This window comes from Podarcis vaucheri (genome assembly GCF_965113315.1).
Source record: "Podarcis vaucheri genome assembly, chromosome: 8".
Lineage (NCBI taxonomy): Eukaryota > Metazoa > Chordata > Lepidosauria > Squamata > Lacertidae > Podarcis > Podarcis vaucheri.
This window is the reverse complement of record NC_138766.1, coordinates 68,586,183-68,612,555: the sequence shown is the minus strand read 5'-3', so window position 1 is coordinate 68,612,555 and position 26,373 is coordinate 68,586,183. Positions and strand designations below refer to the sequence as shown.

The following is a 26,373-nucleotide window of genomic DNA, read 5'->3' as shown; positions in this document are numbered from 1 at the left end:
AACTATTTATTTCCATAAGCCACCAATACAGCAGATCTTCATTAGCAGATGACTCAAGCTTCCCTGACCCACCAGACCTACTTGGTTATTCCTGACTGAACCCTTCTGCTATTATTTTAGTTTATTGCCTGCACTTTACTCTACAGATCCAGGACAGATTACATCAATTTAAAATACAACATTTAAAACAGTTTAGAACAGCTTACAATCACAAAAAGACTAGAAGGTAAAAGCTTGAAGGTCGGGTTCAGTGTTTTTGGCTCAGGCTCCCATTTTGTGCTTCTTAGCTTTTCTTTCCTCCTAGCCTACATCTAGCCTGGGGAAGGGCTGGAAGTCAGAGGCAGAGAACAAACTGCATGCAGAAAGCCCCAGAAGTGATTCCCAGCACCTCCGGGTAAGACTGAGAAAGACTCTGGTCTCAAACCCTGGGAAGCTGCTGCCATTTAGAGTAACAATATTGACCAAGAGGGACTGATTTGGCAAAAGGCAGATTTCTGTGGTCCATTACTCCCCACTTATCAGTCTCTGCTTCCTTAAATTATCTGCATCTTTGGCTTCATTGATCTCTGGCTCTCCTTCATACAACTTACTATGATGTGACCATCTTTCTGGTTCACAATCCTGACCTTTTCTGGCAATAAACTGTTTCCTAGTGGGTCTCCTTTCACATTTCACCAAAATCCTCCATGATCTGTAAAGATTCTCAGGGGTTCAAACCAGATACTCGGGCCGTATAACAGCCATATTCTCCCAACATCTCCCTAGATCTATTTACCCAAGTTAACCCCCAGTATCTACTCTGATGCGTTCCTCAACATGAGACATGAAAGGCACAGAAGAAGACCTACGATTGGAAACATATATCCTGCAACAGTTGGTATGGTGTAGTATAGTGGTCAAGTGTGTGTACTACTTAAGTCCTCAGTCATTAACACGCTAGGATTTAATTAACCTTTGCCCTCCCCATCCACTATATAGGAATAATAACAATGACCAATTTACAAAAATTGTAAAGATTACTGGGATTATGTACATGAAGAACTTTGGATACCTCCAAACTAATATAAAACTGTAAATATTATGTGTAAAAAGTATTATCTGCTAGGATTCCCAATCATTCATACCTGTAGGTCAATCATGGGGCTCCCTATACGCCTCTTCCAGCCAGCTGTCTTGAGAAGGGACCATAGAACTGCCAGGCCACCCAAAACACCTAGAGCTATCTGCAGGAAAAGATAAATAAATCAAGAGTTATGCTTCTGCTGCATTTTGTACAGAAATCAGCAAGCATACAGTAAAGGAATTAACATTTGATGAGGAGAGAAAACTTACATCAGTCTGAATGCGAGCCTCCGACTGGTTCATTTCATAGTTGACTGAGAAGGAAACCTGAACAGTGAAACAATTCCATTAACACTCCAATAAATCATTCTATCCTGAATGCCACATTTCATGCTGCATTAAATTACAATACATAAAAAATAAATAAGTAAAACAGAATGTTAAGTTAAGGGTTGCTAATTCAATATGTTGAGCACTTTTAAAAGTTTTGGCACAAGAATTTGATGGCATGAAAGCATGAAAAGAGGGAGAATTACAGTAAGAAAAGCTGTGGTTGCATAGCTTTTCCAGTAGAAACCATGCTGAAAGGAATGAATAACACTGTCATCGACAACAGAAATACTAGCTTTGCATGAAAATTGCCTGCAATTGTACAAAATTCTTTTTAACCAAGGAATGAATATAGCATTGGAAATGCCTGCCAATATATATGGTCTACATACAGAATTTTATCTGGGATCTGGAAGATACTACAACAGATCAGTTATGCCAATACTCAGTGAGTGAACTCTGCAAAACTTGTAGATAGTTTGGTTTGGGAATTATGGAGTTAATTTGCTTCCTAATGCCAACATTGACTGGCAGGTATTCACTTCAGGAGGCATTAAAAGTATGGATTTCAGGCAGTCTGACTTGCAGAGGGAATTAAGACTGAAGTGTACTTTCTTGATGTTTGGTTTGTTTGTGGATTGGGATATAAGAAACAGGGTAGGCTGGAGAGATAGAGAGGTGGCTCCCAGGAAGATCTGAAGAATTTCAAGCTCCCTACCAGAATTTTAGCCAGCAGGAAACCATTTAGATAAAATTAGCTAGATGTGTTCATCCTGTTTTAATTATCCTTTTGCTCTTTTGGGATTGATTTGTGTGCTTGCAACCATTCAGAAGATAAATCTTTTACCTAAGAATAACCTCCTTGTTAAGTAAGCTTTTAAATTTGGTTCATAAAGCCTTGTGGTCTCTGTGTGTCTATGACACTACACTACCTAAAGATGATGTCATCAAGACCCAGGAAAGCTTTGGGCTGTTTGGTAGAGGCAGCCACTGGTACCAGTGGACCACGGTGTAGCTGGGGACATGTGACACCACTGCTCAAGCCCATCTAGCAATCACTGCTCCTGCAATGAGTAACTGCTGGTTGCAATTATAAGGCTGAGCTTTTATTTTTATTTTTTTGCAAAGTTAAGTTTATAAGCTATTATGGGGGAAATAAAAACAAAAACAAAAATATACAACACTTCCGATATGGGCTGCCATACAACTGGGTTTCCCTGGACATTTCAAGCGATTTTTGAAAATTCCACCCCGACGCCATTTTTGAAAGATGAATCCCAGCTATGTCCAGGAAATTCTGGATGCATGGCAGCCCTATTTAGGAACCAAGAAGTAAGAGGAGTAGAGGACCAGGACCATACACATGAGAATAGAAGAAAAGCCTCCTCAATCAGGCCAAATGTAGTCATGCAACCGGTCCTCACAGGCCAATCAGATGCCCATGGGAAGCCCAAATGCAGGACATGGGCATAACAGCACTCTCTTCACCTGTGGTTCCCAGCAAGTGGTATTCAGAGAAATGTTGCCTCCAACACAGCTACACACATGGGGAAAGCAGAAACTACTACTTGTTCATCAGAACCATTTCTTCCCCATTAAGTTTGAACAAAGCTGAAGAATCTTCATAGATGAATTTGCTGCTTTTTGGGCAGTCATTAGGCAGGCAGGGTACAAGAAGGAAGGGCTTATTTTTATTCAGTATATTCTGACCCTTTTAAAAACATGCCTGATTTTGCTGTTAATTTAAAATGTGAAATCTGTACTGTTGTGGCCATATTATTTTTGCTAGTTCATAAATACTGTAGTGTTCATTATTCAATTCTTTGGCATTATGTACCTCACCTATACCATTTTTGATTGATTGACTGAGTTACTGTTGAATGATGCCAGGGAAATTCAAGTAATTGCTGGAGCTACAAAGGAACTCACCACCACATTCTCAGCACTGGGATTCTGAACCAGAACATCACTGTACGCAATTGTAATTAGAGGGGGATAAATGGCTCCTCTCTGAGTGTTAGGCACAAGACGAATACTGCAGAAATATACACAACACAATGTTAACAAGGAAATAAAAGGAGATGAGAAATTAGACAATAAAGTAATAAATAAAACTTTATTTTAACAATGGTTATAATAATCAACTGTGATGTGCATACACAAAGTCAAAAAAATTAATAAATTTTAGTCTGCCTTACAGTAAAAGAACTGTTGATTTTCTGAAGTGAACCATATATACAGAATGGATTTTCCTTTTATATTGTCTTCCATTCCCAAAGGGGCAAGATGCCATTAAATTTTAAAAGCACATTAGTTCTGAGCCAACACATGCAGGATTGCATTGTTAGTATGCTAAGTGCCTTGCAAAATTTATTAAATCTTTTCTCAAAACAAATAAGGTAAATAATGATAACAAGTAAATTATAAGTTAATCATGGTAATGTCAAATTTATAATTGGGACGCTATAGCTGGTAGTATCTTGTCATGTGATCTCACCTTATTGTTATTTCACTAGCAATTCTGATTATTCTTGGCTGGTTTCCTAAGTCATTTTCTTGTCCGCTTAAAGTATCCACCAAAAACATTCGACGTGTCAAAAGCCAATTGTTCATATTGCTACCTTTAAAAAAAAAATTGTAAAATTAATTTTTCAAAGCAAAAAACTTAAATATATAACAGTAGCAGTGTAATGAAGAAATAATGAACTACACTTTTAAAAATATTAACATGTGAAAATGATAAGTAGTAAAGAAACTAGGGCAAGTAAATTTTCAGAGAGAAATGAACATTTCCTTGTTTTCAGATGCAGTTTTACTATGTCATGCTTCTAATTCAACAGGGAAAGCTATAATAAGAACGATCTATCAAAATTCTAACTCTCATTTCAAAATCAACAACCTCTTCATATAAACTACATTTCAAATTCTCCTTGAATTCAATGAACTTGTTTGGACATAACACTAAACTATGGTGTAACATTATGTGAATGAACCTCAGGATTGTGTGCCCCCATCCTTCCTCTGCTGAGGCCATGAGAAAATTGGACAAACTGTGGTTAGTTTTAATTATGCTTTACTGAAACTATCAATTTAAAGCAGTGGTTCATGAAGCTGGCTTCTTTAAAAAAATAGTTTAGAGTTCACATGCAACAGTAAATTGCAGTTACCGTATTTTTCGCTCCATAAGACGCACTTTTTCCCTCCTAAAAAGTAAGGGGAAATGTGTGTGCGTCTTATGGAGCGAATGCAGGGGGGAGGCAGGTAGGAAAAGCCCCCAAGAGCCGCACACAAGTTCTGCGCGGTTCTTGCGGGCTTTTCCCCAGGAGGGAGAAGGGACTGATGTGGCTAGTCAGTCCCTTCTCCCTCCACGCAGCCAGTCAGTCCCTTCTCCCTCCTCCTGCACAAGGCTTCTTTAGCCTTGCGCAGCCTCTCCGTCTGGAGGGGTTGCACGCGGCTAAAGAGGAAGCCAAGACAGCGAGCGGGGTGGATCCGGGCTTCCCCCGGCAGCCCCGAGAAGCTCTGGGAGAATATTTTTTTTTCTTGATTTTCCCCTCTAAAAACTAGGTGCGCCTTATGGTCCGGTGCACCTTATGGAGCGAAAAATACTGTAACTGAAATCAGAAGTGAAAGCTTATTTTGAGTGCTGCACTGGAAGAGAGGGGAACCTGAGGCTTCTTCATGTAATACTAAAGTTAAGATTATTGCCACCCAGCACTCACTCTCTTTTTCGTTAGATCACCACCACCACACTTCCTTTTGTAAGATTATGGGGAGCAACAAAGAATGTTGCTTGGCTCTGGTACCACCAATTGTCAACATGCATTACAATGAACAGCAGTCCTCAGGAGAAAAAAGGTTTGTGACTTTGCCACATTATGTTCAAACAAGGTGACGGTTTACAAAAGAAGAATTGTGTGATATCACATCACAAATATAATTACAGACACAGTGAAACAATACGTTGCCAAAAAACTAGAATTATTGCATGTAACAGAATGTATATAATCTAAACTCACTGAAACTAGAGACTGAATGTTCTTACCTCGGTTCACAAACATTTCATTATACTGAAGATTTAAGTTTAACACTGGCACTGCCCAAAGGTACTGTTGGCCATCTTCTTCATCATAATATTCAAGGAACACATCATAAAATATAGGACTAGAATAATCCTTTAAAATTTTGGAAACCAATATTGTACACTGTAGAAAAAGAGCATAAAGGTAAAATGAAATAGAATAAAATATGTAGCTTCACTGTTCCAATAAAATCCCTGAAAAACTCAGAAGCTGCAAATTGATCCCCTGGAATTCTTAATAAATTCTACCCTTTCACAGAATGAAAAGTATAGACGTGCAATTGCTTTCTAGCGACTGTACAGAGAAATGATTCAATCTGCATCAAAATTTATGTTGCAGAGCAGAGTATCAGACTTGAAAAGTAGCTGCATTTCTCCTCTTGAGAAAGCCACTTTTGGCTTGCCCAGGAGGTGGGATTGCGGGCTTCACGCCCACCCCACGTGAGCGGGGGCTGGTTTCAGCCCTCACGAGAGCAGGGGAATCCCAGCCACGTTGTCCACCCAGCCAGCCAATCAGGTGGCTTTGGGGGGGGGCTGGCCTGCCCTATTTAGGGCCGGTGCGGCCGGGGGCTCGCCCTCTCTTGCCGGCTAGCCCCCACGTTTTTCCCACCCTCCCTCCCTTTAGGCAGGTTTCTGACTTTGCTATGGACTTCGGTCTGTCGCCGCAAGGGGCATGGTAGGAATTTTTCCCAATTGGCAATTTACAGCCTTTTGGTTTTTCGCCTACCTCGTAGCAACTCGCCACAACTTCTCGGCACTGGCGGTTAGGCATTGGTAAGAAGGGGTTTAGAGGATGTGTGTTGGGGAGGAACGCCATCACCTCCCCCCAGAGAATGAAGGGTGGTCCGCTAAAGGACTCTGGGGGGCGTGGCCCTGTCCGAAGCCTATGGAGGTGTGGGCCTAAGGTATGCCCCCGAGCGGTGACCCGGGGGAGCTCCTAGTTGACGTGCCTCAGCAGGAGACTCCCCCACTATGGTGTTAACCCTTCCCGTGTCTCCAGCAAATGGGCTGGAGCCGGATAGTCAATAGGACCAATGCATAAGCCAATGCCTCTCATTCCTGAATTCAATAAAGTTGTGGCCTAATTCGCCCATTTAACTTTAAATTCTGGTGTCTAGTGTCTTTATTTATCCTTGGTGGGGGGCGGGAACTCGCCACGCAATGCAAGAAGAACACTGCTGGGTTAAACCGATGATTTAACTAGGGCAGTGTATTGTTTCCCACAGTGGCCAAGTAGATTTCCATGAGGTGCCCACAAGTTGGGCTTGAGGGTAAATAGCCCTCTGTTGCTTTTATTCCCCAGCAACCCGTATTCATAGAAAAACTGCCTCTGAGCCTGGAGGTATGATATAGCCATCCTAACTAGTAATCACTAAAAGCCTTCTTCTCAATGAATTTGCCTAATCCCCTTTTAAAGTCTTCCAGGTTGGGAGCCATCACTATATCTCGCAGTAATGCATTTAACAGTTTCACTATGGGCTCTGCAAAGTACTTTCTTTTTACCTGCCTGGAATTTCCCAACATTCAACTTCATTAGGTGACCCATGATTCTAGTATATGAGAGAAAGAGGAAAAACTTCTATCTACTTTCTCGACACAGTGCATTCTTTCATGGGACTTGATCATGTTCCTCATACCCCTACCTGCACTGTTTTTCATTTAAAGCTCTAGTGCTGTAACTTTTCCTTGCAAGGGAATGGCACCCGCCCCCAGTCTTTTTGGTTGTCCTTTTCTGCACCTTCTCCAGCTTGCATGAACATACCGGTATTTAATATTGTTTTAAATTACTCTTACTTTTTGTTGGTAAGTTGTCCCAAAAATGTAAGCAGCATTCAGTTTAGTTAGCGTATCTGGGCAAAGCTGCAGTTTAAAAAAAGATAATAATCAAACATTTTGCATATTTTAGTGCAGTCTTCACATACCTACTACCCCCTTGAAAAAAACTCAAAACACAAACTGCTGCATTTATCACTTTTTAATAAAAGGTAAACATAAGCTTTAAAAGTAACAGAATAAATATTGTGACAGTAGCTGGTCCTTGAAAAGCCAACTTTGCTTCTTTCACATTCCACCAAAGCAAATTAAGCTTTCAAACATTCCAGATAAAAAATTCCTTCCAGTAGCACCTAAAAGACCAACTAAGTTAGTTCTTGGTATAAGCTTTCGTGTGCATGCACACTTCTTCAGATACACTTCAGATACAGTGTGTATCTGAAGAAGTGTGCATGCACACGAAAGCTCATACCAAGAACTAACTTAGTTGGTCTTTTAGGTGCTACTGGAAGGAATTTTTTATTTTGACTATGGCAGACCAACACGGCTACCTATCTGCAACTGAAACATTCCAGAAATAATCTTCTCAGGATGGGTAGGTCAAGCTATGCCATATGTGGATGGGGAAAAAAGAAATAACCTTAGTCACCTCAGCTCCCTCTGCTAACTTAATATGTAAATGATGAATAAAGCAAACATGTAGTGTAAAACGTGAACAGAACACTTGCAGAGAATGAAAAAAAGGATAATAAATAAATAATCAAAGTGCCCTGTATTCAGTGGCTCTGGGAAGCACATGAGGCTCCAATGCATATTCAAAACTCTGTATGAGCATGAACTGTCAAATTCAGTTCACTTAATGTTCATTAGAACCATGCACAGCATTGGACTGAGCCATTTCCCCCCTCTTTGCTGACCAACATATTTACAAACTGTGAGGCCACAGAAAAAAGAGATATACTAAATACTAGATGCTCTGAAATGATGTGCTCATTCTTTCCCTCATTTGGTTCACGGCTCTAAATTTAATCCACGATATATCATAAATAACAAACACAGGCTTACCTGCAAAACACCACCTTCTAAATACTGCCATTTAAGAAAATTTCCCCCTGCATCATATGAAGCAGCAATAAACTGCAATTTTATATTCTGTCAATGAAGATAAAAGTGCCTTTAAAAACTGAGGTTTTATATTTTAGACATTTCTTACAGCACACATGAAACAAAACTAAAATATAATTAGCATTTCACTTCCTCTTCTACAATTTTGCCAAAGAAATTTAGATACCAAATGTAAATCTCCTGCTTTACCAGGTAGCTGCATAGGTGCATTATATAATACACACAATACCATGCAAGTGTGAAAAGTTAGTTTGTTGTTCTCAAACTATTGTGGGGAACGAAGTCAATATTTTAACAAAAACTTATCAATGAAATGAAAGCTGAATTTTGTATAAAAAAACCAGACCCCAACATGTTCCTAAAGTGTATAATAAAACTGCTTCTTGTTTGGTCTAGAAATTAACAATCATTTCAGAGTTACATTATAGTTATATACAACATATAACCATCATTTGGTTATCAACCCGTCTCCAAGCCCTGCTTCCTGTTAACTACTAGCTGAGCAGCTGTGCATAAACTCAGTAATAAAGTGCTTGAAGAGAATTCAACTTCTTTGGGTAAAGTAAAAGTTTGGTTTGGCTGGGGAAACAGTCAAGGAAATCAAACCTAGGAGGTATGCCAGTGTAACGTAGAATCAAACTCTCCAAAACATTAGAGCTGAAATTACAAACATTTTGGTCACTTCATGTATATTGCCCCCCCCCAATGTTTCTGATTTTATGACTGATACTTAAAGTAGTTTATATTGCAAAAGTGCAATCATTTACATGTCTGCTCAGAATTAAGCCTCTCTGAACTAAATTGTACTTACTGCCAGATGAGTGTAGCACGGATGGGGAATGTCTCACCCATGAGCCAAATTGGGCCCACCAGGCCAGTCGTTTGGGGCCATCCATGACCACCTATTGCTCACCTGAGCAATAGGTGGCAGTTGTGGCTGCCAAGGAACAATCAGAAGCATACACATGTGCTTTTTACTGTTGCTTAGCAACTGGACTTGCATTTGCCACTGTTTAAATTTAGTGCTGAATGCTAGCCTCAGTGGAGCAGAACCAATCTCTGTGGGGCTTGCATTTGGCACCAAATGTATATCGTGCCAAACGCAAGTCCTTTTGCTAAGGAATGATCCAGTCATCTAGACCAACGTAGTTAATCACCCCTGGAGTAGAGCAGAGGTGGGAAATATTTTCTGGCCAGAGGCCCAGATCTTTCTTTCTCTGTTTGGTCTGTTTGGTCTACCCACCCCTGGAGTAGAGCAGAGGTGGGGAATATTTTCTGGCCAGAGGCCCAGATCTTTCTTTCTCTGTTTGGTCTGTTTGGTCTACCCACCCCTGGAGTAGAGCACTGCAGCCTCAATTACAAGGAACGAATTAAAATTCTGAGGAAAACTGGCAGCCTGTGCAATCCCATCATAACTGAATCGCACGAAGAATAAACCTGACTCAAAGTATTTTTATAAAAAAATTGCAACTTACTTTGTTTGTTCCTTTAAAAGTGAAACTAGCAGGAAACTGGGTTGTGTCAAGAACCTGTGATGCTAATCCTGGCTGGTCACCATAGTATAGCCATGGAAGGTTCTGTCTCCTGCAAACAGTTATATGATGTTTGTTAGAACTATTAATTTCTAGAACACGGGTGTCAAACACAAGGCCCGCGGGCCGAATCTGGCCCGCCAGACCTCGTCATGTGGCCCGTGTAGCCACCACCGGCCGCCAGCCTTCACCTTTTAGTCTTGCTTTTTTTTTTTGACACAAGAAAGCCGCCTCTTCAGCGCATGCGCGGCAGCCTACAAGCCAGAGAACGTCTGCCCTCTAGCGGCGCCGGCCGTTCTACACAGGAAACCTCCACTTTACATGCATTCAGGAAACCTCCACTTGTTTTTATATTGAGCGCATATTGAGTCCTATAGATACAACCGGCCCTTTGAGGGTGACCAAACTGCTGATGTGGCCCCCGATGAATTTGAGTTTGACACCCCTGTTCTAGAATATCTATCTATCTATCTATCTATCTATCTATCTATCTATCTATCTATCTATAAATGAATAGCAAATGCCACATACCAAAATGATATGGAATGAACAGTACCAAGTCCAGCAGTATTTGCAAAAACATACTGAAAAAGACCACATGCATCTGTGCTGGCAGAGCTCAAACTATTCATGTTCATCACACACATATTTCCAAGTGTTTGGCAAGATGTAAGGTTGGAGTACAGCTGCAAGGAGATAAGCCAATGACAATTATTACAAGATTGTAAAGATATTTTAAAACAGAAAATATCATCTTAGAATACCATTTCTGGCTCTAAGGTGTTGGTTTTTTTTAAATGCTTTGAGAAGTTTTAAGTAATACTGGGAAGAGGCATTCTGCAGCACATTTTACACTTTTACGCTGTTTCAATACCTCAAAGCACCAGGGAAAACTGCAACCAGGTTTCAATACACAGATTATCCATGAAATCCCAAAATAATAAACTATGTGTATTAGTTATACTTATCAATAATCCTGTTGAAAGAGAAAAACTTTCAAAGCTTACCCAGCAAGCAGCTGCTGACGCTTGTAGGTTTTTTGAAAACCATGCTGATATCAAGGTGATGCCCTATAAATAAGACCAGAAAGTCAAACTGGTTACAGCAAATTGTTTTGGTTCAAGGTAGAAGAGCAGACCCTCACCTCATAGAGGCTTGTGCTCTCTTTTTAATGCTACTGTTGTGGTGGGAGGATTGAACTGTCGTGGATACCAGAAACTTTATTCTGCTTTTGGAGTAATATGCTGCTAGTGGGTAGTAGGTGCTTCTGTAAATATTTATAGGAATTGTATTATTTATTTTATTGTATTTATATCCCATTGTTTTCTCCAAGGAACTCAGTGCTGTACATGTTTCTCCCCAGTGCTTTTTTCCCTAGAAAAATAAGTGCCGGTACTCACCATGAAGTTGTTACAGTAAGTGCCACACTTTTTAACACCCCCCCAGGTGTTGGTACAACGTACCCTTGAGTACCCCCTGAAAAAAAAGCACTGGTTCTCCCCCTCCTCACTTAATCCCACAGTAACCCTGTGTGGTATGTTAGGCTGAGAGGCAGTGACTGGCCCAATGTCACCCAGTGAGCTTTAGAGAAAATGTGTGCATTGGAACCCTGGTCTTGCAGGTCCTACTCTGACATTCTAACCACTATACCACACTGGCTCTCATATATGTTTTGCAACACAAAACAGGTATCTGTTAGATAAAGAGCACAATAAAAGGGGGATGAATAATGAATAAAAAACAATTGTTTGCTTAATGCAATGAATTATAGTTAGATTAACCAATTTTTGGAATGATATGTAAACACGATTATTTATTTATTGCATTGCATATTGCTGCTTTGATATAAATTGTTTTATTGTTCTTCATACTAACATAGTGTGGATACATTTGGCATGCAGTAATGCTTCTGAATATCAGCTGCTGGAAACCACAGGAGGGACAACGCTCTTGTGCACGACTCCTCCATGAGGGTTTAGTTTTATGCTCTTATATCCATGATGTGCTTATATTTTTGCATTGATTGATGTATTTCTATTGTTGCTGGATGTGTGTGTGTGTGTGTGTGTGTGTGTGTGTGCATGCATGTGTGTGTGTGTGCTCATTTTAAGTGTAAATGTATCACCTTGAATGTCTGCAAACACTCTGTGGCAGCATGCAAGCAAAATGATTATTTTTATGACTTACTAGCTTTCCAAAGCGTACTGTTGCAATTCCCTTTGGGGGGTAATTCCCAGTACTCCTGAAGCATAAACCTCCTGTCTGAAAAGATAGTTTAAAAAAATATCCAGTTATGTAAATATCTACAGTGGTGCCTCGCAAGACGAAAAGAATTCGTTCCGCGAGTCTTTTCGTCTTGCAATGTTTTTCGTCTTGCGAAGCACGGTCCGTCGCAACTGCACCTCTTCAAGCGGCTTTAAAAAAAAGCGCAAGACGTTTTTGTCTTGCGAAGCAAGCCCATAGGGAAATTCTTCTAGCGAAGCCACGCGAAACCGAAAAACCCTTTTGTCTAGCGAGTTTTTCGCCTAGCGAGTTTTTCGTCTTGCGGGGCACCACTGTACTTTTAAAGACTTAGGCTTAGAATTAGAATAGCTTGTCACAAATGAAAAGAGGCATGAATCCAGTTAGGCGAGCAGAATCCCACTTGCACAATGGGCCTTTTCTGTGTCCTTCCCTTACGGCAGTACCGTGACACTGCACCTTTTGAGGGTCAGGGGACCTGGGATGTGATGACAGGGAAGGTAGTTTACATGAGCAAACCTCCCACTGTGGGATATACCTCATACTCCTTCTCCTACATACTGTCCTATTATTTTGTTGGCATCCGTCTCAAGGAACAAGGCAGCACACCTCTGAGAGCAAAGTCAAATCACTGCAGAATCAAACTGCCCACTGTAGCTGCAGAGACTGTAACTCTTAACTGCTGCCTCTTGCATTTTTTTTGCTGTGTTAGCAGCACCAGTGACCTCACCTGGGGTGCACACCTGAGCAGTGAGGTCCTTGGCTGCCCAGATAACAAGACCCCCGCTTGACCTCGTTTATGAGGTCCAAAGGAAAGAAGAGCAATGCATGTGGCACCAACCTGGCTGCAGGAGTTGCAAGAAGGAGGCATACAAGACACCATCCAACTGTCTTAGGGACTCCACTCCAGATTTGTGTAGGGGTTATTTCCTTAGCCTTTCCTTCTCCCAAAGATGTCCTATTATACTTACTAAAATATTGGGCTCAGAACAGCTACATGACTTGTTTACACTGATGAATGTTGGTTCACATCTTATACACCTAAAAAGATAAAAATAGAATGTGAAGGCATTTCTTGAAGGCATTTCATACCTTATAGTTTAGTAATCATTTATAATGAAATAACACCACACAGGCAACACCAGAGAACAGACTTGCCGCATTTGTGAAAAGCAGACTGTACCATTTGTTCTATCAGGTGCACATATCTAACAGTTCAGAGTATCCAACTCAGATATGCTTGCGAGAGATAAGTAGAGTTATGGAAGACAAAAATGCTGCAAAAAATGATATCACTGTGTCTTGTTCCTCCCATAATATCTTATGAAACTCACTATGTGATGCAATATGATCACACTATGGATTTTCTCATGCTAGCTTCATGAGCATTGGAGGCTGCTGCTGGGTAAACTAGCAGAATGATGTATTGATTTCCCCCAGTGAGTTTCACCTGATATTATAGATGAGATGTGGCATAGATGTGGGAATGCTATTTTTGACTGATATCTAGCATATAGGTATAATGTCTTGCTCTCCTCATAGAAATATCTTCAAGTGGCAGCTATAGGTTTACGCATATTTTTCAGCACTGAAAAAGTAGCAAAAACATACTGAGGTTTTTTCAATGATGCACATGTTTAGGAGGATGTTGAGTTGAACTTTCTCTTCCACCTATACAGAAAAACTACTGCCCTTATATTCCAGAATCAGCTTCCTTTTGCATGCTATCAGTAATTTCTTGAAAATGGATCTTTTTGGACATATCACTGCCAGCTTCCTAAACTATAATATAGAAAGCTAGGAACAAGTGTTGGGTTTGAGCCTCCTTGCTTCAGTTTTCCGTTGGTTTCCTCAAGTGCTCCAGTTCTGGTATCTTCAAGCCAGTTCCCCATTATGGGACTTTCCCCCCTCTCCTCCCACTGTGCCCTCTGAAATTGGCTAGTTGGGGGTCCCTCAAGAGAACCCCTGAAATAGTGTACAGGTAAAATGATTGTGCAGCTAGAACATTTGTCATAGCACAACACTGAATTCTATCAGTTCACTAACCAAGTTTAAATCCTTTTTAGAAACCTGACATAAAACTGAGGTTCCCCATTTCAGCTGTAATGGGGAACTGTGCTTTAAAGCATTGGTCTTCAACCAATGAGCAAGAACCCACTACTGGCTTGCAACCCAGCCTAAAGTGGATAACACCAGCAGGGAAATATATGGTTAAAAAACTAAGAAGCTGCTTGTGTTAAAGGCGGGTCCTAAATCTAAAAATATTGCAGGAAATTGCTATAAGAAGACAAAGATTGGAGTACCAAAGCCAACATTTGTTGGAAGGAGGCAAAAAGGGCAAACCACACAGACCTGACATTTAGTTAAACTGTGACTTATGAAGCTGAAAATGTATCTCATTTGATTCCATTTTTCTTTTAAACATGGGAGCGCTTCATAAAGTTTGAAAGTATAGGTTGTATGCAATGCTGTTCAGCTCACAGAGCAGCGTTCTACTTGCACAACGGAACATCCTCCTCCTCTCCCCTGCAGCCCCCCTTCAAAGTCTGCTCCAAGGGCTCTGTGAAATGGATTTTGGGGTGCATGGGGAGATGAGGGTAAGGCTGCATGCATGGAATGTTACTTGGGTAATACTGAAAACAATCAGTGTTTTTTTCGGGGGGGGGATGCATACCCCTAAACATTTTGTGAATTTAAGTTTGGCCTCATTGAGGGGCAGTATTTCAATATGCGTAGGAAAATGAGAGTACCCTTAAACATTTTTTTTAGAAAAAAGCACTGCATACGACCGTATTCCTGCAACATTTTGCAAATTTGTATCAATTGCACTTCCAGTTTTGTATATTTGTGCATGAATAAAATAATAAATCAACAACCCCTTCTCCCAAAGCAAGTCTTCAACAAAAAGAATACTTACATGTTATTTAATGCATTTGAAGTAGCAAATGACTTCCCTTTCCCATCACATTGAACACATAATGCATCTGCCAACAATGCACCATTGGTGTCTCTTTCCACTAAGTAAGAAGAGAATATGAACACATATAGTAACATGGCATATAGGCTTACACAGTGAATAACTGTGTACAAATGCAATGCTTCAGAAAAAAAGCTAGAAAATTCAGTTGCCTAATGCACTCCACAAATTTAAAACTTTACTGTGATCCAAAGGGCGTTTCAGTGTTCTGCATATATGCTGGGGCCTTCTAGAACTGCTCTTCCTTCCATAGGCTCTGGTGGATACTGAAAAATCATTCCAAAATCTTTCGGAACTCTTTTGAGTGAAACTCCATGTGACATAAGGGATTGATGCAATTAGGAAACCAGCTACTTGGAAGTGCTTTTTACACATGGATGGGTCTCTTCATGCTATAGAAACCTGTCAAATTGACCCACAGGCGTGGGAGAGGTCAGGATCAAGCCTACTGACTGGACCCTGTTCCTCACTCCTGAATTAAAGCATCTAAGGTAGCAGGGAAACCTCAACCTGAAGTCTTGTAAAGCTAGTCAGAGGAGATAATGCCAAGTTAGACAGACAAATCATCTGACAATATAAAGCAAGTTAATAAGTTTATATGTTCATTTTTTGTCTCTGTTATTATCATTCTGTTACTGTCTTATTGACCTCTTGATTTTAGTTAAGAAGCCCATAGTAGAATAGCTGCAAAAACTACCTTCCTCAAATGCAGCATAGTATTTGATATTGGGTAGGTGAAAAGACTAATATATTTTTATTACTTTCTTAAGACAGAAATCAAACATATAGTATTGTATCCAATCTTTTCATCCCATGAATAGAAGGACCCTTTCTGAGGCTGTGTATGCATCATACATTTTAAGCATATGACTTTCCGCATCCTGAATCTTGAGAACTATAGTTTGTTAAGAGTGCTGAGAACTGTAACTTGGTGATGGGTAAACTACAGTTCCCATGATTCTTTTGGGGACATAATGTACTTTAAATGTATGGTGTGTGCATAGCCTTGGTGTGCAACTCTCTTAAGTGTGCAACTCTCTTTCCATGTATTGAAGCTCTTTCCATTCATGGACTTAAAATATTAGGTACAACCCACAAAAATATTCAGTACTGCTTCCTCTCTTGGAGAAATCAAATATTTTAACACAATGAACAGCTTCATAGAATTCTTACCCAATATCTCATTAACAGGGCATTTACATTTTCCTTCACTAGTTAAGCCTTTAGGACAAGTAATGCAGTCCCATCCATCTTGAGTAACTCCACTCTAAAAAAAATAAATATTAAAATATTTTAAATCTCACTGCATTATAACTATATAGTACATCTATACATTGTTTGCAGTAATAACTGTTTAGATTTTATTGCAAGTATAACATTACCGTGCTTTCGGGACATTTTTCACAAGTTATAGAAGATCCACCATTATCAGAAACTAACTTGAAACCTGGTAGACAAGTGCATGATGTACCTGAAGCAAACACAATAACTTGTTAGTTTAGTTGCTACAAACTGAAATCCAATATGCTCTATCAAGGTTACCTCTCTGAAATATATCCTAAAAGCCCGCATCTCCATTGGCACTTTTGTGTGGTTTGATGGCTAGTAAAGGACTATGCTTGAGGAAACTTGCATTCAAAGCCTATTGCCAGCTGTGAAACTTACTGACTGACCCTGCACCTGTCATTCTTTCAACCTAAATATGCACACTGACAATGCTATATAAATAACAATACACCAGGGAGTGACAGAAGCAGTCACACCTTACAGCATGGTGTCATATCAGGGTCTATTAGTAAATCACTTGGGGTTTTTTGTACTCCCAATAGTTTTACAATAGCAACAACAAACTTTTTCTCCCCCCATCCTAATGGCACTGATGAAATGAATAAAGATTGGGGTCATGATGCGTGGATTTTTCTGTCAAAGGATAGCAAAATCAGCCGTGATTCTCAAAACAAATTCTTGAGCTCAGAGTTCTTTAGCTCTTGCGAAGGTGGCAGGAAAGGCCCTCCTTACATGTCCAAAACCAAGACCAAATAGGCATTCATGAAAAAGCCTTCTCTGTAGAGAGGCATCACTTCTCTAAAATGCTTTATCAACTGCCCTGGAATAAATCCCGTCACTTCACCCGTTGAGGAAAACCGCCATAGACCCACTTCATACACAGTTGCGTTATGCTGTAACTACACAAAATGTTTGGGGTTGGACCCTTGCAGTTTATTTCGCTTGGCCTTTAACGATTTCTTCGTTGTAGCTGCATTTGAACTGAAACATTAGAGGGAAGGAGACATAGGGCAACACGCAACGTTAGCCGTACTCGAAGCAGCAGGCCCATTCAAATCAATGGGAACGCCATGGATTTCAATGGGTCGGCTGATGTACTCGGGAGTATGACTGAAGTGGGAAGAAATGAGGCTTTGATACAAGCGGGGGAAGGAGCCCTCCCGAGGCGCTGGCTCCTCGCCAGGCGGCCCTTCCTAGGGATTTCGCCTGTAACCCGCGCTCGCCCAGCTCGCCTCACCCCGAGAGCTTTTCCCCTGCGAGGCCCCGCACTGCCCGCAACTCAGGCTGGCGATGTCAAAGTACTGCGTCCCACCGCAGCCCTGGGGCCGGTGCAGCGGGAGGAAGAAGCCCTGGCCTCCCGACAGTCCCGCGCCGAACGGGAGCAAGAAGAAGGCCGCGCAAACCCAGCGCCTCGCCGTCGCCATGGCTACCGAGGCCGCGGCTGCCTGCCTCAGCGGCGCAGCCAATAGGCTCTCGCATCTCGGAGCGGCCGCTACGGGACGCCAGGCAGACCAAAAATATCAGAGTGCGCAAATCATAACCATTTCCCAGTAGGTGCCCTATTGAATTCAACGGGATTTGCTCCCAAGGTACAGTAATTGGGGTTAGGATTACAGCCTTAGTTGACCGAATACTCGGATCTGTCTAAAATTTTCTCGACAAATATAAAGGGGGGAAATTGGCCTTTCGCAAGTCAGTTTTTTCCTGTTTTGCGGTCACCCTTACATCAAGTCAATAAACGGTTTTTCTACAGGGAAAGACTAAGCATGTCTACGCAGAAGAAATCCGCCCCAAATTCGGTAGGGTTTTTTTCCTCAGTTAAAGCGCAGGGTTGCAAATTTCAGATCAAGGAAGATGGGTGTTTCGTTCATACCGGGGAATAAGTGCATTTATTTGGTAGTGAAGTTGCTTTGAGATTACTGTGTAGGTGCCACATAAAGCACAGATTAATTATAAGACTGCTGTTAGGAGCTACTGCCAATGGTGATGACCGAACCACAAAAATTTAGACAAGCACCAATTTTTTTTGGACAAACACTATGAAACCGGAATAGCCAACGCCAACTCTTATTTTCCATTCGATTTCAGACAGGAAAAAACTGCGCGAAGTTTTTATCTTAGCTGCAGTTAAACGAAAATTGGCAGGAGACAAAAAGGGCACAGATTGATTTCTGAACTAGAGGTGGAAATGAAGACACGTAAAAAATCAGCTGCTGTATTTCCACACTCGAATTCCTTTTCATCGAAACAACACTGTGCGCAAGAACTTGGATTTCCCCACTTACTTCTTCTGCGCATGTGCCATACTAACAGGAAGAGATACGACAAGGCAAAATGATTGGTGAAGCCTCGAGTTTCCTGCACAGCAACAGACGCATGCGTACTGGTTGCCGGGCGGCTTCCGGGGGACTCTTTGTGCGCGTGCGCGTGCGCAGCAGAACCATTTCCGTCCCCTCCCTGCGCACGTCCTAGCCGTTCTCTGAGGGAGACGGAGAGGAAGGCGGCTGCCATTTTGTCCCTTGCAGTTGGGCCTCACCCTCTGTGAGGCAGAGCGAGGGGAGAGTAGCGTTGTTGCTGTTGGAGGCGAGAGAGTACCGCGCGTGTTTCAGCTGGTGTAGCCGGGCGGGCCGCGACGAGGCGCGCTTGCGGACGTGGCGAGGCCGTACGGAAGAGGCCGCGCCGTTGGGTCTGGCGAGTTTTCCGGCAGCAGCAAAAGCAAAGCGGTTGCGCTGTTTCCTTCCCTCCGTTGAGGGAAGTCGCGGAGCCTGGGCGCTCTCCGGGTCCATTCGCCCCACACGGGCCTGGTTAGTAGCGCTAAAGGGTGGTCGTGTGTGTGTGTATGTGTGTACACACGTATGTGCGCGCACGTGTGTATGTGTATACGCGTGTTTGTGTGTTGGCACGCGGGTAAGCTGCCTGGCTGTTCTCGGTAGTGAGTCTCTTAAGCTGCAGAAAACCCCTCCTGCCCCTTACTGTGTTTTTCTCCCTTGTGGTAAAAGGGGTCGAGCGATACCCTGGTGGGTGATAACGTAAAGGTATTCAGTGGTGCGCGGGCAGCCGGTGACGGGGCGAGCCTGGTGGCTGCTTGTAGGGGGAGGGCCGCGCCTATGTCTTCCCCACTCAGGCTTTAGTAGGTGCGGCGACAGAATAATGCTGCCTTCAAACGAACACAGTTCTTTTGTGTGGACGGAAATCATTCCGGCGTGGAGACCAATTACAGCTCTGACTTAGGAGTGGCTGATCCGGTTGCTGATTCCAGTTCATGCCCGGTAACGGTCATCATGGCTTTTGGTTTTTCTTTTTCTTTTTCGCCCTCCTAGCCACAGAATTTATTGTTCTCCCACGCGTACTCGGATGGTTGGTTAATAGCAATCCCTTGGAACCCGCTGGACCTTTCTGCCTCTGGCATCCCTGGGAGTGCATTGGAATGTACATGAACTGGTATGGGAGAACCACGGAGGACTAAGGAGATGCGCCAGCCGCATTCACAGCTTCTTTTAACAAATGGTTCTTGATGGCTGCCCAAGAAATGTTCTGTGGTTATGTGATTTCTTCTAGCCAGCATTTACGTGGAGAAAAAGGAAGAATGCTAGTTGCTCAGGATGACATGCCTTCTCTGCACTTCACATACTCTGTACAAAGTATATTTTTGCTCTGTCAGGATATCCCTGAGTTCTATCGTGCACCAATCCCTAGGAAGGAATAGCCTAGACACTACAGTACTCCAGTAATGTCATTATCATGAACAGTTAAGGATAGGAGTTAGAAGTGCCTGATTTAGTAGGAATCTATATTCTTGTTTTGTGTTAGCTTCTTTCTCAGCAAGGACTGCATAGGAGTAAAGTACACTTACGGGTTTTTTTTAATTGGGAATAACTATTTTGTGGATATACAAAACACTTTGCAACTTCTCCATTTTCCCTAGTTGTTTTTTGATCTAAATTCTATTTACTCATCTAAATCTTTATATGCCTTGTCCACACCTGATAGCCAAGCGTTGCTACAGTAAATTGTTAATATTTGTTGCATTTTTTGTTATTGTTTGGGGATGGGGCTCTAGAAGTAAAAGCTTGCCTTGTGGTGAAGACTTGTCTACTTGCTTTGGAGGTCTCTGCTGGGACTGAAAAAGAATTCATAGTTGTCTTTTTAAAAAAAAACTGCAAAAACATGGCGGATTTTATGCATGGTGTTGGTGTAAGATCTTGAGTTACCTAGGAGTATTTAGAACAGTTTTAGCTGGTTTTCTAGCATTGTTAGAGTGCTATTACACTGATGCCCTGCTAGCAAGGACATCTGGTTGGCCACTGTGAGAACAGGATGCTGGACTAGATGGGCTACGGGCCTGATTCAGTAGGCTATTCTTATGTTCTTGTTGTTGCTTCCCAACAATAGCAACATATAAGAAGAATGTTTGATATTAGCCTTTTGAGTAATGAGGTGTTATTAATCCCTATTGGTTAGAATACTGCCATTGATTTCAGTATGATATTGATAGTGCTTTTAGAGAACTATTCAGACTTCTCAAAAAGCCCTTGTTAGAAACTTCCAGATTGGTGGTCTATGATCTTTGCAGAGGGGGTGAAAGAAAGTAGGCCTTTTCTATGTACTTTACTGAAATCAAGTTTAAAGTAAATAAGATTTCATAGTTTGCTTTCTTGGTCGTGTGGATCAGTTATAGATGAATTGGGTTCTTGCACCGTTCCTATATATGCTAGATAATTCGGACATTTATTTTTGAGTAGGTTTCATTGAACTCAGTTGAACCTCCGGTTTTGGGCTACCCAGTTTCTGTTGCTTCATATTTATGTATTTTATGGAATTTGTGAAAAGATTGGCTTGGAAAGCGCCATGAAACTGTTTTATGAATGTAGTCAGTATATTTGAGTGCCTTAACTTTCGTGATGTTTTAGTGCTCTAAAGAGATATCATAGAATATATTGTATTCTGGATTTGTGGTTGAATGACAAGCATTCGTGGTGAAATTGGAATGGGCATAAGCAGTATATTTTCCTGAATTTATTTACTTTTTGGATTTTTCTTCCAATATGGTCATCTTTACAACAACGAATTAAACTACAGGCGAACATCTTGTCACCCTCTTCTGAAAAGAATTTAAGAACAACTGCCGACTCCTATTTTTGTGTGGGACTTCAGTTTTCTATAACTACAGGCAGTGAAATGTTTGGGTTCTTCCACCCAACTGTCTGTGGATCTTTTGAAGACTGATTTCAAACTGTTTTCTTCACTTGTTGCAATCTGTTTTAAATGGATACTCTGGCCAAAACGCTGTTCAGTTGAGATTGGTTATTTTTGATTTTTGTGCCTCTCTGGACTGGGAAATAATTTTAACACAAGAATACCAATCTTGATTTCTTACTAATGTTGACCATGATTATGAATATACCACAGTAACACAGCATAGTATGTAAACCTGCTTCTTGACCATTAATAATGTTTCATTTTCTTTCCACAGTTAATTTGATTTCACAGACTTTATCAGGTCTTCTAAAGGGAAAAAAAGGTAAGCTTCAAAGCTTAATGCTTCTTTTGTCTGAGATGATGGTTTTTTCTCCCAGGCTTGTGACTGGAAAAGATGTGCAATTCAATATCCTGATCATGGGGTAAGGATGACTGAAATTTGACTCATTATGAGGTGGGCTGTTCTACTGATAGAACATAAATGTCTGAAAAATCTAAGATTTCTGTGTAAGTTGCTAGAGAGTTGTGAGACATTTTTGATCACAGATCTTTCTTGGCTTTTGCTGTTGGATGGCAAGAACATGGGACCACAGTTGTCTAGAATATATTCTGTGAAAGGTTTGCTACGTCTTATTATAGATTGTAAGAAGAGTGATGTTTGATATTGTTGCTTTTAAAATGGGGAATGCTGGTGGAACAGTGCGGAATTTCAGATTGAATAGTGTATAAACTTTCAAATTAAAATAGGTTTGTTATTCCAGATGAAGGAATTATTTTTTATTTTGTAGCACTTAACTTTCCCAGTGTACTAAAGGCTTGCTATCACATATACCTTTTTGTCCACAGGTGATTATTGCTGTGGGCTGAGCTCAGAATGGCGGTAGTCATCCGTTTACAGGGGCTTCCTGTTGTTGCGGGTTCTGCAGATATTCGCCGCTTCTTCTCAGGATTGAATATTCCTGATGGAGGTGTGCATATCATTGGAGGAGAAAAGGGGGAAGCTTTCATTATATTTGCAACAGATGAAGATGCACGACAAGCAATGAGCTATTCTGGAGGATTTATCAAGGATTCACGTATAGAGTTCTTTCTTAGCAGCAAGACAGAAATGCAGACTATAATAGAAATTAGTAGGAGAAGACGGGCAGGTTCCATTAACTCAGGCGCATCTGGAATTGGCAATCTTTCAAATTTTGTTGCAGCCATTAATAAAGGAATGCATCAATCTAGCTGTAGTTCCATGGATCCGTTGGGGAATGAGTTCCGTTCAAATGGATCTCGAAACAGTGATACAGATATGTTGGAACCAAACTATAATCAGCCTAAGAAAGAGCCATTTCCAAGTGTGTACCTATTTATACGTGGTATGCCTTATTCTGCAACAGAAGATGATGTACGCAATTTCTTCTCTGGATTGCAAGTGGAGGGAATAGCCATGAGAAAAGTTAATGGTAAAAATAATGGAGACGCTGTGGTAAAATTTGCAACATTAAGTGATGCCACGGAAGGGCTTCAGCGTGATCGAGAGTATATGGGTTCAAGATTTATTATCGTACGAACCTCTGGTAAAGGAACATGGATTAAGTTTGGTGGAAAGATTGGCAGTCCTGTCAATACCAAACATTTCAGTTATTCGAATAAGGAAACATTTTCTTCAAGCGGAGAGCACTCACGAAGAGAGCCAGAGCCAGACTATTTGTCCTCAAGAAAACGCACCTGTTCAAGGTCTCCAGAGAGGGTTATGGCACGCACTCGTTCAAGGTCTCCTGCAGGGAGGATTACATCACATACTCATTCAAGGTCTCCTGTGGGGAGGGGGTTGTCACGTGCCCATTCAAGGTCTCCAGGGAGGGTTAAGGCACACCATCGGTCAAGGTCACCACGGAGGGTAAGGACACGCACCCGGTCAAGGTCACCACGGAGGGTAAGGGCACACACCCAGTCAAGATCACCACCACGGAGGGTTATGGCACGCACCCAGTCAAGGTCACCACCACGGAGGGTTACGGCACGCACACGGTCAAGGTCTCCACAACAGAGGTTTACGACACAGTCTCGTTCTCAACACAGAGAATATTATATACTCATTAAAAATCTCCAACCTACTGTTGAGAAGAAAGATTTGATAAAGTTCTTTGGGCATCCAGGTGTGACTGCCAGTCCTATTTTATTTTTAAAGCCAGAAGGCGATGCAACGACGAAAGATGCAATTCTGCTGTGTGACTCATTGAAGGTGTATGAGTTTGTATTGACCTTTCACAAGGATAAACTGCTTGGCCAGCCGATTTTCATCTTTCCCATTTCAAAAGAAAAGCTGTTGTTCTTAACTGGATCTTCTGAAGCAAAAGTACCACCAGAAAGACAGCACCATGCAAATGAAAGAAGTGATAGAGATGAATATTCTGGCTTAAAGACCTGCGTATATGTCAGAAACTTTCCATTTGATGTGACAAATGTTGAAGTACAGAAGTTCTTTGCAGGATTTAATATTGATAACAGTGACATTTATTTGCTTTATGATGACAAAGGAATCGGACTTGGGGAAGCATTGGTCAACTTCAGAACTGAAGAACAAGCCCGCAAAGCTGAAAGCTTAAATCGCCGGCGGTTTTTGGGAACAGAGGTACTCCTAAGATGTATTTCTGAGGAACAAATGCAAGAGTTTGGTATTAATATTTCATCAACATCAAATGAAAAGATACAGGATAATCTCCATACATATGAAAGAAGTGAACATTTTTACCCCAGTGGTTCACAAGGATCCTCTTTGCATGGGAACTTAAAGCACCTGTCTAATTATAGACACCCGTCTGATGATTTTATGTGCTCATCTGATCTTTTTAGAGGGCCTCCTGGTGACAGCATTCCTCGTAGTTTTCAAGAAGGGCATTTTAGGCCTGACTATAATTCTAGTGGTGCCTCAAATCGTGTCACATTGATTAAATTAAAGAATTTACCGTTTCAAGCTTCTCCTAATGAAATTCTGGATTTCTTCCACGGTTATAAAATCATACCAGAATCTCTTTCTATTCTGCGCAATGAATATGGAATGTCTTCTGGTGAAGCTATTCTTGCCATGTTGAATTATAATGAGGCAGCGGCTGCTATTAATGAATTAAATGACAGGCCAATTGGCAACCGCAAAATTAGTTTAACTTTTGGGTAGATGTGAAAATGCCTAGGAGGCAAAGTGAAGATGTTTGCAGTATTAATAGAATAAAACTAGATTTGTGTTTTTGTTATTTGGAAAGTGATGACAAAACATCCATCTATTTGTAAATAGTTAATTGCTTTAAAATGAAAGCTGTTTGATGCAGTGCAGTTGCATCTGTTAGAAAGCATAGGTTGTTAGTTACTCTTGAATATAAATAAGTTGAATGCAAGTTTTGGATTCTTGTCTGTAACATTCAATGGCATTTTGAATGTTTTTTTATTAATTTCAGCTTAGCATTTCTTTTAAAATAAATGTACCTAAATGAAATATGTGGATGGTTAATTTGTATATTGGTTTTTTACACCCATTAGCCTATGACAGCCCTAATAAGAATCAGTCTTGTAGTTTGGCAGTGTCTTCCTCTATAAATTGTTCAAATCACAGGCTATACAGGAAATATATTGGTACTACTAGAAGATAGTTGAATCTCTTGAAGTTCTAGGGCTGTTGGTTAAACAACCCAAGATGCATATTTTCATGTCCACTTGGCTTCCCAAATTTTTGAATAATGGTACAGTGGTATCTCGGGTTACATACGCTTCAGGTTACAGATGCTTCAGGTTGCAGACTCCGCTAACCCAGAAATATTACCTCGGGTTAAGAACTTTGCTTCAGGATGAGAACAGAAATCGCGCAGCAGTGGCGAGGCGGCAGCAGGAAGCCCCATTAGCTAAAGTGGTGCTTCAGGTTAAGAACAGTTTCAGGTTAAGAACGGACCTCCGGAATGAATTAAGTTCTTAAACCGAGGTACCACTGTAATTGGGTGTCCTCATACTACTGATTTACAGAGTTTAAAAAAAAATATCCAGGGAAGAACAAACGGTCCCTTGAATGAAAATGCTGCTTGAATGAATATGTAAAAGCAAGAGTTTTAAGGGAAGCTGTATTATCCCCAAACTTCAACTCCCATGATGTTGGTATCAGTGAGCTTCCTGATTCATCTTTTTGAAAAAAGGAAATGTAGCCATTTTCTATTCCACATCTCTGCACAACACTTTTGTTTGGGTCTTCTTCAAACTGCAGTCTTTTGTGATATTTAGTGGAGACTACTTTCAACTGCACACCTACAATGAAAATTGAGGAAGAACTACTAGATGGAGTTACTTTTCAAGGTTATAATGCATTTTCAATACTAAAATGCAGGGGTCATCAATCTTGACATTTGCAAAGGATTTTGTATGTGTCTCCAGGCAAGTGTCCCAGAGCCTTAGCTTTCATTTTCAGAAAAAAGCAGGTCTCTAGCCCTCCCAGAAAGAAAGTTATGCGGCAAAATGTACAGTACCTTCTAAATTACCTTGAGGTAATTTTAGAATTACCTTGAGGTAATTTTAGAATTACCTTGAGGTAATTTTAGAATTACCTCAAGGTAATTTACCTCTGTTTTAATATTTAAACTTTTTATGTTTTAAAGTACGGTTGTGAATTTTCCTTGATTTCCTCATTTTCTATTTTTGTAAACCACTTTGAGATTTGTTTTTTAATCAAGCAGTGTATAAATTTTATGAAATAAATAGTGATTTCTGTGAGATGAGAATGAGCGTGGTGTGGCCACCTT

General features: G+C 41.0%; 2 protein-coding genes and 1 long non-coding RNA gene across 5 annotated transcripts in view; 1 reads left to right on the top strand and 2 right to left on the bottom strand.

Moving 5' to 3' along the window:
- TMEM67 (transmembrane protein 67) overlaps positions 1–18,916 on the bottom strand; it is a gene marked incomplete at its 5' end in the record, with an annotated part of 33,149 nt that extends 14,233 nt beyond the window's left edge. For 2 of the 3 annotated variants that reach the window (XM_082233638.1, XM_082233640.1), the window contains 16 exons: positions 1,125–1,223; positions 1,333–1,389; positions 3,322–3,427; positions 3,890–4,013; positions 5,435–5,594; positions 7,265–7,330; positions 8,309–8,395; positions 9,844–9,952; positions 10,432–10,586; positions 10,908–10,970; positions 12,088–12,162; positions 13,113–13,182; positions 15,059–15,158; positions 16,292–16,385; positions 16,501–16,589; positions 18,691–18,916. In XM_082233638.1, the coding sequence (XP_082089764.1) occupies positions 1,125–1,223; positions 1,333–1,389; positions 3,322–3,427; positions 3,890–4,013; positions 5,435–5,594; positions 7,265–7,330; positions 8,309–8,395; positions 9,844–9,952; positions 10,432–10,586; positions 10,908–10,970; positions 12,088–12,162; positions 13,113–13,182; positions 15,059–15,158; positions 16,292–16,385; positions 16,501–16,589; positions 18,691–18,916 (1,680 nt within the window). Of the gene's footprint in view, positions 1–1,124; positions 1,224–1,332; positions 1,390–3,321; positions 3,428–3,889; positions 4,014–5,434; positions 5,595–7,264; positions 7,331–8,308; positions 8,396–9,843; positions 9,953–10,431; positions 10,587–10,907; positions 10,971–12,087; positions 12,163–13,112; positions 13,183–15,058; positions 15,159–16,291; positions 16,386–16,500; positions 16,590–17,642; positions 17,845–18,690 lie in introns of those variants that run through there. The other variant, XM_082233639.1, reaches the window with a different exon arrangement.
- Positions 18,917–19,535: 619 nt separating this feature from the next.
- On the top strand, positions 19,536–25,085 carry RBM12B (RNA binding motif protein 12B). Its single transcript, XM_082233645.1, has 2 exons — positions 19,536–23,404; positions 23,444–25,085. The coding sequence occupies exons 1-2, from the start codon at positions 22,479–22,481 to the stop codon at positions 24,768–24,770; spliced, it is 2,253 nt and encodes a 750-aa protein (XP_082089771.1). The 5' UTR covers positions 19,536–22,478; the 3' UTR covers positions 24,771–25,085.
- Positions 25,086–25,608: 523 nt separating this feature from the next.
- On the bottom strand, positions 25,609–26,290 carry LOC309538326. Its single transcript, XR_014222167.1, has 2 exons — positions 26,179–26,290; positions 25,609–26,134 (listed from the first exon to the last, which is right to left on the bottom strand). It is a non-coding gene; the product is annotated as an uncharacterized lncRNA (long non-coding RNA).
- Positions 26,291–26,373: the final 83 nt, after the last annotated feature.